The sequence below is a fragment of the Cupressus sempervirens genome, chromosome 3, assembly GCF_028749045.1.
Source record: "Cupressus sempervirens isolate cs-2001-9-10 chromosome 3, ASM2874904v1, whole genome shotgun sequence".
Lineage (NCBI taxonomy): Eukaryota > Viridiplantae > Streptophyta > Pinopsida > Cupressales > Cupressaceae > Cupressus > Cupressus sempervirens.
Genome location: NC_143120.1, coordinates 693,594,706 through 693,607,666, shown reverse-complemented (window position 1 = coordinate 693,607,666; position 12,961 = coordinate 693,594,706). Strand labels below are relative to the sequence as shown.

At 36.7% G+C, this 12,961-nt stretch overlaps 1 protein-coding gene across 1 annotated transcript in view; it reads left to right on the top strand.

Annotated features, from left to right (window-relative positions):
* LOC149568634 (uncharacterized) overlaps nt 1–12,961 on the top strand; it is a 169,704-nt gene that overhangs the window by 136,496 nt on the left and 20,247 nt on the right. The window contains exon 6 of the mRNA XM_089821499.1: nt 1,417–1,453. Coding sequence (XP_089677625.1) covers nt 1,417–1,453 — 37 coding nt within the window. The remainder of the gene's footprint in view (nt 1–1,416; nt 1,454–12,961) is intronic.

Sequence of the window (12,961 nt, the reverse complement as noted above, 5' to 3'; positions counted from 1 at the left end):
CTCATCTGGGATCATTGTAAATCATCTTATGAAGCATAATGTAATATTCTGGCATATGCGAATAATCTAAAGAGTTTTGCTGTTCGTGTTCATTATCTGTATGCATCTCTTGATTAACCTATGCGGTAAACATCCTTGGACTTTGTGAGTCCTGGAAGAACATGCCAAGACTCAGCCGAGTCATCTGTCAAAGGCGAAAAAACTCTGCAATCCTGACTCGGCTCGGGACTCGCAAAGTCCTGTAACTGTAGTTCTGCTAGATTTACATCAACCTAGAGATGAGATGCCGGCTTAAAGAAGGATTTTCTGAAAAAAAATTCCAAATATATGGTAATAGTTGTTATTGCTGTCTTTTGGAAAAGACCATCTGCTATTGTCACGTTTTCTTTATTGATCACATAGGTTTGGTGTTTTCAATGGAGAAAAAAGAGTGGGAGAGGAAGTTGAGACTTAAAAGACTCAATAACCTGCAACAGGAATACCCCCAAGGGTCAGAAAAAGGGCTACTCATGGAGATTTGCCATCTAGATAGAAGCTCTTGTAACAACAGGAGTGCATGACCAGATTTTGAGTTATACCAATTCACTATGTTGCCATCCTCTCACCAGCTTAACGATTAATGTTACTTTTCAAACTCCATACATTAATTTATTGTTTCTTTGATACTTATGAGTTGCACATTGAGCAAATTCAGGAACTCACAAGTAGTTCACTAGCAATTGTATTTGAGCTGTGGCTTGACCTTCTTTTACAGTTCGTCTATTGTCATGGGATGATGCCATAAAAAATGTGTGAAGTGCCTTCAGGCTGACATTTGTTGGGTGGTATTTTGTTAGGCGTTGACTAAACTCATTGTAGCTCTGTAAAGTAAAATCTATGCCATGGACAAACCTGATAAAAAATATTCATCAGCATTGTGCATCTCCTGTCAGTAGTACCTTTTTGTCTTGTTTAAAGGAATTTTGGAATTCTCCTCCTTCAGTAACTTTTACCTACTTTATCAATGCAACCATTTAAAGCATTATTCCTATTGGCTGCTTCTGGGAATTACTTGCTTCTTATACTGACAAGCATCTTGGAAAATATTAATTGGTGTGTGTATCTGCTTTCTGTATAGCACTTATCATTTGTGACAATTTATAGCATTATTCCTGTTGGCTATTTGTATGGTTTACTTGCTTCTCATTTATAAGTCACACTCTCTATCGAGGCTTATTAGATTATAAGAGGAAAAGAAATGTCTCAGCATTTTTCACAGAAATTTCAAACAAACAGAGTTCACTTCCCTGGGATGTAGCCTATGCATCTTTCATATGTTTCCATGTGCAATTTGGTGTGTGATTTTTTAATTTAATTTGGATTTTTTGATATTATTTTGAAAGGCGACTGATATTTGGAACATCTCTAATTGTACAGGTTGAGCTGATCTTACAAGCATCAGAGTATGAAATTGGTAAGAACTAAAATTTCCAACCATATATTTGTTTTTGAAATTGTAGCAATGATATTTATTAGTCTTGCTCATCATATTTCTATATAAGTTGTTGTGAACTTGATATTTACAATTCAATTCATTTTGGATTTCCTTATAACTGTTAAATTTTGATTGCTGGTGTCCTTTCCGTGGTTCATAGATTTTGAGTTTGTTGTTATTTAATCCTATCCAATACTTGTTTATAAAACTGAAAACAAATTTATTTTGATATAAAAGATGTAGATACAAAAATGCTAGAAGAAGGTTTTGTGGACCAAAATCTTGGGTGGTGTTCAAATGTCCATCCAGATGAGAGAAATGAAGAAATGACAGTAGTTAATATTGAAAATTCTGTGTGTTATACATAGAGAAGTACAGAAGATTAGTGATCATTACTAGGACAGCTTGTAAAATATAACATAGGAATGCATATTTATTAAAAACTGGGGCATATAAGTGCAGATCTGCACTTAGAGACATGATCATCAGCTCCTTTCTTCCCAATCCGTTCCAGCATCAATCATTTGTCAGGTATTCATGGCTGGTGGTGTTGCATTTTATTGTTTTGCAGGAACATTATAAAGCTGTTTGAATATTATTTGCATTAGTTGATCTCTTGGGGGCCAATTGGTTTTGATTATGTTGAATATCAACTGAAGGTTATCTTCTGTTACAAGATTCAAGAAGAGTTGGCAGATTAACGGATTTCCGGATGATTGATTGATTAACAGAGGAACAAATGTGTTCCTTATAAAAAATTACAAGGACGTTGTTTCTAAAAGAAACAACGTAGACTGAAGACGGAATTAGAAACAAAACTAGAGACAGGATAGGAAACATTCCTATCTGGACTGAAGAAAAAAGAGACGAGATAGGAAACATTCCTATCTAGACTAAAAGACGGACTACAGACAAGTAGTTGACTATTATAGAAAGTATAAGATATTATCTTAATACCCTCCCTTAATGCTCAACGTACGGATGTTGTAACATTCTGTGATAACTGAGACCCTCCTTGGATCTACAGAATGCTGAAACCAAGAAGCTTTGCCAGAAGAGTGCTATGACTCAAAATAAGTTGCATTTACAAAACTTTGTTTTTGTGGGAAAAACGGTAAAACCCAGAATCTCACGCAACCTTGCGTATTACAGACAACTTGAAATGATTTTTGAGGAGAAAATCAACAAACCCAAAAAAACAAAAACAAATTCAGAAGGCGAAAAATGCAGCTTCGCCTTGATCAGGAAGCTCGACAACTTGTGTTGTTGGCTAAGAAGCATTTTGCCTTGCTTGGGCAGCCAAACGTTTCCGGCACTCGAATTTCATATGGCCGAACTTGTAACAGTAATTACACTGTACATTTTGCTTCGTAGAGCCATCCAAGGATTGAGCAGAAGGTTGATGCTGGGAAGGCTGAGAAGATTGATGGTTGCCAATGTTCTGTTGAAAGGATTTTGCAGCAAAGGCTTGCTCAGTGGAGGTGGAACTGGAGCTGCTACCAAACTGTTGTTTCCACCGATCTTGCTGAAGCAGCAGGGTGCAGAGATCAGTGAACTTTAGATCAACACCAGTAGATGTGATGTTGAGAGTCTCGATAAAATGCTCATAGGATTTTGGTAAACTCCGAAGAGTGATTACCACAATATCCTCTTCCTCCATCTTGCGACTGATGGCAAGTAACTGATCACGGATTTCCTGAATCCGATTCAGGTGTGCCTGGAGCGAGGTGCGCTCATCCATGACAATAGAAAACAGAGTGTTTTTCAGAAAGAAGGCTCTGCTCTTGTCGGAAGTCTCATGAAGACCTTTTAGATGTGTCCAGATTTCGGCAGCTGTCTTGCCGGATGGGATTTGAGAAAGCTAGTCATCAACTACGGATAGTTTGAGAAGCATTACTGCCTCTCGATTGTTCAGATCCCATGTATCTTGATCAGGACTCGGAGAAGTCGGACGCTGCCTAACACCCAGAACAAGTTGATCGGTGTTTCGATATTCGAAGATTGCGATGATGCGCTGCTTCCAGGTTCCATAATTGCGACCATTGAATTTGGAATTATGCTTGAGCAGAATATTTGTCAGAGATGCCATGGTACGTTTTTCAATGAAAACTGTGAAAATCTGTGAAGGCATGTTGTTCGAGGCAAAAATACAGAAGACCCAGAAGAATCAGAGAATGACCCAAAAGAGAGCTCAAAAAACCCAAAAGGAATCTGCTGTCATTTTTTGGATCCGCTGGCTCGAAAATCGAGGCAACCAGAAAAACGGATGACAACCCAGTTGAGCTCTCGAAAAACCCACCAAGAATTTGCAAACAAAATATTTTTTCGACCCCAAAATTTAGGGTTTCGAACAAAACCCTAGCCGTCGGATTGGAGATCAAAAAAATGGCAAATTTCTTGAAAAAATGGTTGAATCTGCTTCCCAGAGCACGATGACAGACTGAGACGGAGCTAAAAAAGTCGTGTTCGACCGCCAAACGATTGGCAGATTTTGTCAGACGCGAACTGCGCAGGTGCAGGCTTAAAGATGCGATTTCTCTTTTTTTATTAGTCGCGAGTTGGAAAAAAAAATCTTTGGCTAGAGTCGCAGAGGAACAGAACTGGAAATGGAGTTCGCAGCTAGGGCTACCGTTCCAGTGACGCAGAACAGGTGCTCTGAAATCCGTTTTCTTACCTCACAAGGGCCCCCAAACAGACGCGATTTTGAGAGCAGAGAGATTGCCAAAAAATGGACACGATTTTGAGAGATGATTTGTAGACAAACCCGAATTTGGGATTTTTCCTGTAGACCGAAAACCCTAGGCGGGTTTCTAAGAACGAGCACAAGAAATACACAAAAAAAAATTCGAAAAATTATGCACTGATAATTTCAAAAGAAATTATAAGTTTTCGAAATAATGTACTAGCTCTGATACCATGTTACAAGATTCAAGAAGAGTTGGTAGATTAACGGATTTCCGGATGATTGATTGATTAACAGAGGAACAAATGTGTTCCTTATAAAGAATTAGAAACAACGTAGACTGAAGACGGAATTAGAAACAAAACTAGAGACAGGATAGGAAACATTCCTATCTGGACTGAAGAAAAAAGAGACGAGATAGGAAACATTCCTATCTAGACTAAAAGACGGACTACAGACAAGTAGTTGACTATTATAGAAAGTATAAGATATTATCTTAATATCTTCATCGTGGTGATGGATCACAGAGTGTTATTCAAAACATTGATGCTAAAAAATACAAACACAATCTAATCCAGAAGCTTATCACTGTAATTGAAGGTTATTTTCTCAATATTTCATTGTTCAACAAACACTCAGTGGGCTTGGTACAATGATTCCTGATTCCTTCAAGCTCTGACCAAGTTCACATTGAGATTTTAAGTAACTCTGGATAGAACCGGTGCCAAAGTATAAAACGAAATGACTTAAAGTGGTAGCACAATTCTTATGAAAATCTCTTGTAAAGTAAGGCTCTCGTCAATTGCAAGATACATCAAGAAAGGATTTGTTTAATATGCAAAAGTATAAAATGCAGTTGCTTTGAAACAGCTAGCAAAAATACCACAAATATCTCCTGGAAAGCAAGCCTCTCTTCAATTTTAAAACACATCAAGAAATGATGTAAAGATATTAAGGATAAACCTGGCAGCTTGACCATGGTTGGACGTCAGATTTTGGAAGGAACGCTGAAATGGATTTCTCACATGTGAGAATGAGGAGATTCAAAAAATAAAACAACTCTTTACACAAAGGAGTGGACGAAAATGGTAAATTACATATATCAATTAATCAAAAATTCAAGATGGAATATGAAATGAAGGTAGCGAATAATATGATCAAGTAAGAATTCTTCATTCTAGATTCTTCCAAATCTCAAATAGGAGGGATCAAATCAAATGGAAAAGCATTTCAAAGGAGACAGTACAACATCTTAAGGCTTTGACACAGTCATGATTCATCATAGAGAAAGGATTCACATTCCTATTTAGAAAAAGATTTGGAATGCAGGGATAATCAAAATTAAAAATTTCATGTGGTTACCCCAGCTTGTGAAAATAGTAACTAAGAAGCAACCAAGAATAGATGTTTTATAGTTCTACCCATTTACTACAATTGTGTAATGTTGCCTATTGGGCCTTTACTTGATTTACCCTAAAATTCCCAACTATTGTTTGCATTGCACTTGGAAATGACAATTTGTAATGTACCCAACTAGGAGGCTTACAATTCCAAATGATTAATGTTAATGATTGTAGCTTTGATCAGATGATTCCAATTGATGAAATTGAATGTTTGAATGATCTATTGGCCTTTAAACATTTGTTATCTTTCTCAATTATTATCATGGGGCATTATTACTATTGATAATAAATTATTAAGTGGATCTCTCTCTCTCTCTATATATATATGTATGTATGTATATTATTAATGGGATGTTGATAGGTAGGAGATATTTCCACAAGTAGTCAAATTGTGATATTGCTATCAGGAATTAATTGTGTAGTTTTTGAGTCAAACTCATGAAACATGGGTCAATGAGTTTGACTCAAAAACTACTAGTTAAGTCCTGATAGCAATATCACTATATGAGATATATTATACATATGCATATTCTATAAATAAATTATCATTATGATAATACATTGAGTAAATATTATTTGTGATAATTAATATGAGTTAAGAAGAGACATGTCTCTACACGAGACATGGCTCTACAAGATACATGCCTCTTCATATCATATACATATTTCATTGTAGGAGTAACTTGAAACAAATAGAAATTAAGAAGTGCTATTACAAGTAATAGTAGATTCTAACCTTAACATGATATTAGAGTAACTCCTGGGAGGAATAATTAGGGTTATAGAAAGTGACTACGAAAGAGCACGATATTTCCCTTTCACCATACGACTTAGTCATAGAGTTGGTGCTGGTACACAATGATGTGGCCCTTTGTCTGTTATGTATCATAATAAGTTATTGAAAACTCTTGAAAGCCGTAACAAAGGAATAAGGTGGTGAAAATAATAATACTTCATAAATGCTTGACTTGTTACAGGAAATCCCAACTATATTAAGATGCTAGAACATTGCTTAGTGGAGGAGTTCGAGTCAGAACCCTATGGGTCCATTGATAGAAAACATGTGGATATCTCATTTAACCAAGCACAAAGTGAAAAGATTATTGTCATGTTTCATTGTTGGTACAATAGTAAGTAGAGATAATCCAAAGTGGACATCGTGACTCTAATATTGGGTGTTGTTCGAAGCCATAGCACAGAGGGGTTGTGAAGGATAATGTGCACCAAAATGTAGAATCCTTCAAAGAATAGTGATTTTATTGACTGATATATGTGGAGGATATACACCAAATAGATGTGGTTGAGAAGTTTAATAAAATTTCGAGCATACGCATTTGGTGGGTGTATAGTAAGACACAACCTAAGACAACATACTTGTTGCTTGTATCAATGTTGAGAGCATAGTAACGAGACTCACCACGAGTCACACAAGTCGCCCGAGTTGGTGAGTCAGGTTACCCCTGCCGGGTCAAAATGACCTGTGACCTTGACTCGCCAAGTCATCAAATATTTAATGTTTCTCTATTAATATACCTTGACTCATCGAGTCACTGCCGAGTCATGATTGAGTTCGAGTTGGGTACGAGTCACGAGTCGAATTGTCCTTGCCAAGTTAAAGCCGGGTTTGAGTCTTGTTACTTTGGTTGAGAGTAGTAGAATGCGGTGTAGATGTATTTGCAAAATGTGGAAGCACATCTTTGGCTTTAGATATGCGCACAAAGTAATTTGTCAAAGAGACTTTAAGTCTTTTAAATAGTTGAAAAGTATGGTACAACCACTCAAGAAGCATTGACAAAAATATTGATTTTCCTGAGGCTTTTAAAATGTTGAAGGTACTGCCTCGATTCTTTATTAAGTATCAAAGAAGGTCGAATAGCATCTACGAGTTATTTAACATTCAAGAACATTATTGTCCTGTAACGTTTTGGCTTATTTCATATATGTTGGTCACCGTAGTATTACCATCGTATATTTGAAGAGTCATTCCGAGTGTTGAGACTTTTAGGCCAATATAGAGTCACCACTTGTATTTGACGGGAGCACGAAGGTATCATTAGATTTTTTCCTCCACGCAGCATTGGGTTGCAGTCTCAATATTGCCAACAAGATACACTGTAATTTGATGGGAACACAAAGCCATGTACACTCCTTCACGGGCTTTGACTCCATGGGGAAGGAACTCAAAATAAAACAATTGCAATGTCCCCATTTCTAGCATAGTTCTATAGTTGGCTTGGTTAGTTCACCATTGTGACCCCCGTGAGCTGACAATGGGCTTTGAGGGTCTCAGTTGTGGGGTTATGGGCAACCTATGGTGTGTTTTGGCTTTGTTTGAGTGACTTACTATTTATAGTAAGTCAATTGTTGGTTCCAATGAGCTCAGTTGGGTTAGAGGAGTTGAGTGATGCTCTCAATTTTTATTTCAGGCTTCTAGTTTGGGCTCCAAGAATTTTGGAGGGAGCGTCTATTTATAGTAAGTCACCTTGTCAAGTTCACTTGTTATCTTTCATCATCAGGATTACTCTAGTGTTGTCAAATTTTGACACAAGACTGGTGAATTATTATTATTATTCATCTAAATATGTTGAGGTTGTTATTTTTGTTGGTCACCTCAATATCATAGCTCGTTGGAACTGGGTTGGAAAGTTTTAAATCTTGGGTGCAAGAAACAGTGGCCTTGTGTGTTAGAATATTATCATATGATTGAAAAGGTCATTTTTCGGAGCCAAAAGAAATTAATTAATTATATAATATATTATATGGCACATTATAAAATAATGTTGTGTTGTGGAAGCTCTTTAAGTGGAGTTTCGTTTTGTGAAACTTGTGCCATTTGAAGATTATAAATATGAGTCCATTTGATGAGAAATGAATCTAATTATTTGATTATCTTATTTTCTTCTAATAGTCTTGATGACACTTTTGAGGCTTTGATTTTGTGTCCTTGCTGAAATATAAGGGCTTGGGACCTACAATTGAAGTGTTGTAGATTCAATTCTAAGAATTATTCTGAGATTGCTTGCCAAATTGTGCCGAGGTATACAATTTGTCATTTCTCCTATTGTATTAACTATTGTTAAAGAGAAGCTTAAATTTTCTTGTTGTTGGATGTTGTTTTGGAATTTGTGAAGGGATTCATCGGAATCGTTATATCAAATTGTGTGCTAGTTGATTTTGGAGTTAGTTGAGCATCCTTATATATGTGTTGTTGGGCATTATTTTCTATTTGCACTTTGGGAGCAGTGTTTTCCATGTTTGCTACTGCAATTGTTTGTTGAGGAGTTCTTTTGCTGCTGATAGTCTTCATTTCAAAGGGTTTCAAGACATGTCTTACTTCTAAGTCCATGGATTATGACTTCTAATTTTTCTGGTTATCGTTGATTTAGATAATAGGGGATATTTTATCAACTGAATTGTTGGTATTTTATGTAAATACTTAGTATCTAAGTTGATATTAAAATCTGAAATTTTCAGTTGTATTTTCCCCATGTAAAATCCAAATATTTAAGTTGGAATTATTATTGCAATATCTTATATTTTGATGCTATATTGTTGTATCAAAAATTGCAAAACCTCAAACACAAAAAAAAGAAGAAGAAATCAATTCTTCAGCATAGATTGTTTGAGAGCCAACAGAGCTTATTATAGTGGTATTAGAGCGGTTTCTACCATCTTGTGGGGTAGGAAATTCTTTCTTATTTCAGGTTTGCAGTAGTGATTAGAGTGATCAACATTCTTGTTGTTTTTAGTAATGGATGGACATAGGAGTCCTAGTAGTTTTAAGAGTTGGCGGGGTAGTGAGAAAGATAGTAGGAAAATAAATGCCTTGACAGAGAGTATAGAGAAACTTAAGCTTCATTAGTAGTGATTGGTTGTGAGACTATCGAGTCTAGAGATGGTTGATAGGGCAACGAGGTATATGATTTCCGCTTTTAGGAGATGAGCACCGAGGATGCAGGAATGAAGGCTTGTGTTCACTCCGATTGGCATTCAAGAGGCAGATGTACTCGTGTTCAGTACAACACTAACTAGTCCTATCTGTAGTTTTGATGATGGAATTTCCACACAGAGAGGTGGATGTGCCAGTGCCATTGGTGGATAGCAGCACTGAGCTTCAGTGGGTTCAGGGTTCCAGAGTTGTTGCTGCAAACAGTGCAGGTGTTGTTGGGGTAGTAGTTATTGCTGATTGTTATGACTCTCTCGAGGAGGGGATGTTATTGGAGATTTGTATGTAAGTTGTAAGTTGTCACAGTGTTGCTCCTTTGTGGGAGGCAATTTTTCGCTCAGGTGGGACTGATGCATGTATGGAGTCACCCAGTTGTGTTATTGGTGATTTTGGTGTTTCAACAGAGTTAGAAGATGTTGGTTTATGCTCAAACGTTATCGATTCCCAACCTGGCATAGAGTATTTACTTGAGATTTCGGATTTGCGGGAGGATTCATACAGAGTATCTGAGGATACTCTCATTTAGGGCTCTTGTGCTATACAACGAGTGGTGGAGAAGGTTGTAGAGACCTTGGTTACAATGCTTCCCAATAGGGATTTTGTGGTTGGGTTTGTTGAGAGGGTTGCCCAGGATCCTACCCAACCAGTAGTTGTGTGTGGAGTTAGAGATTGGAGCCATGTCCTGATTCCTAGTTTGATATTGATGAACCCTTGATAGAGATTAGGAGTTTTTATCGACAATACACTGTGAGGAGTGCTCATCACCTCTCTTTTGACCCACAGATTGAGGATTTTGTTTCACGTCAGTATGGGTTGACTCTAGTTTCATACCATCCATTATGGGATGGGTTAGCACCATCTTTTGCAAATGGGATCAACAACTGCAAGTTGACCACTTGTAGTATCTACACACCTAGGACAGTTTATCAGAGATTGGAGTTGGTGGTAATGATTTAGGTACTTATGGTCATTATCATCTCCATAGTGCAATTGGGTGTGAGTGTCAGTTTGATAGGGACTCAGATGTTGACAGAGTTGGTATTTCAGTTGGGTTGAGTGTCAATGAGTTGCTACCGCCATTAGTGCCTACAACTAGTTTCCAGATGATTCTATCATTGATATCAGTTATTTGGGTGCTGGTGCTACAAGAGTTGCTTGAACATGGCAGGGATAGTACGTAGTTCTACCCTTGGGATCCAGGTGGACTGTGATGTTCTTTTTGCTCTGGGATTGCTTGAGGGCAAGCAATCTTAGGAAGGTAGGACTGTAATGCCCCCTATTTTTAGTAAGGTTCTACACTTGGCTTGGTCAGTTCACCATCGCAACCCTTGTGAGTTGACAGTGGGCTTTGAGGGTCTTCTTTGTGGGGTTATAGGTGTTCCAACAACCTATGGTGTTTTGGCTCTGCTTGAGGGACTTGCAATTAATAGTAAGTCAATTGTTTGGTTCAATGAGCTCAGTTGGGTTAGAGGAATTGAGTGATGCTCTCAATTTTTTATTTCGGGCTTTTGGTTTGGGCTCCAAGAATCTTGGAAGGAGCGTCTATTTATAGTAAACCACCTTGTTAGGTTCATTCATTGTCTTTCCTCATCAGAATCACTCTGGTGTTGTCAAATTTTGATTGTGATGCTTCTTTAGTTGTTTTTGCAAGACATGCGAATAATAATAATAATTTATCTAAATATGCTGAGGTTGTTATTTTTATTGGTGTTGTATGTTGGTAACCTCAGTATCGTAGCTCGTTGGAACTGGTTTGGAAAGTTTTATACCTTGGGCACAAGAAACAATGGCCTTGTGTGTGAGAATATTATGATATGGTTGAAAACGTCCTTTTTGGGAGCCAAAAGATATTAATTAATTATATAATATTATATGGCACATTATAAAATAATGTTGTATTGTGGAAGCTAGTTTCGTTTGGAAAACTTGTGCCATTTGGAGACTATAAATATGAGCCCATTTGATGAGAAAAGCATCCAATTATTTGATCATCTTATTTTCTTTTGTTGTCTTGGTGACACTTCCGAGGCTATGATTTTATGCCCTTGCTGAAGTATAAGGTTTGGGATCTACAACTAAAGTATTGTAGATTCAATTATGAGAATTATTCTGAGATTGCTTGGTAAATTTTGCCAAGGCATACAATTTGTCATTTCTCCCACTGTATTAACTGTTGCTTAGGAGAAGTTCGAATTTTCTTGCAGCTGGAGGTTGCTTTGGAATTTGTGAAGGGATTTATTAGAATTGTTATATCAAATTGTGTGCTGGTTGATTTGGAGTTGGTTGAGCACCCATTTATATGTGCTGCTGGGCGTTATTTTCTATTTGCACTTTGGTAGCAGCGTTTTTCATATTTGCTGCTGCAATTGTTTGTTCAAGAGTTCTTTTGCTGCTGATAGTCTTCATTTCAAGACATGTCTTCTAAGTTCATGGACTATAACTGATAATTTTTTTGGTTATTGTTGATTTAGATAATAGGGGATATTTTATTAACTGGATTGTTGGTATTTTGTGTAAATACTTAGTATCTAAGTTGATATTAAAATCTGGAATTTTCAGCTGTATTTTCCCTATGTAAAATCCAAATATTTTAGTTGGAATTATTATTGCAATATCTTATATTTTGCTGCTATATTGTTGTATCAAAAATTGTGAAACCTCAAAAGCAAAAAAAGAAATCGATTCCTTAGCATAGATTGTTTAAGAGCTAGCAGGGCTTATTACAACAATCAGAAAATTTGATTGGGTAGCTTGTATAGAGCATTCTTTGAAAGTTATCAGTAAAGACAAGAGAAGATATATTGTGTGAGACCAGTCCATCTTTGTACCTAAAAGAAGTAATTTCAAATCTGTTCTAGAACAGTTGAAACTATACCCAATATGCAAGTATCGCATAAGAAACTGGTTGCATAGTACTATACCGTCATCAGGGAGCATGAAACAAAAAATCTCTGTGAGTATCAAATTGCCCACACGCTAAATTATTGTAGACATGGACTAAGAGTACTCATAAAAAAGATTACAACTGAAATAATTAAGATGATTGTTAGAGTATTCATAAGACGAGAGCATTATTGGGTCATTGGTGTTGAAATTCTCTGGGATCATGATTCCTTGAATATTAATGGGAAGAGCCTTCAAGGAAATTGACATTCATGTTCTCCACACCATGCATGACAACAACATTATGGCCATCTCAGAGCATCTCCACATGAATTTGATGCAAAGATCATTGGAAATGGATTATAATAAGATGTTATAAGAAGTGTGTATGTCAATTACAATAGAATACTGTATAAAGAGTGGAGCAAATTTTTGCAAAAGCTTGTGATGATGCAATAGTTGTAAATGACTCTGATTATGATAAATATGTGTTTGTTGACCATTGTGTCCTCCCATAGTGCAAATAGACTAAGGTTTTGAGATCTACTAAACAGAAAGAAGTTTGCCATAGT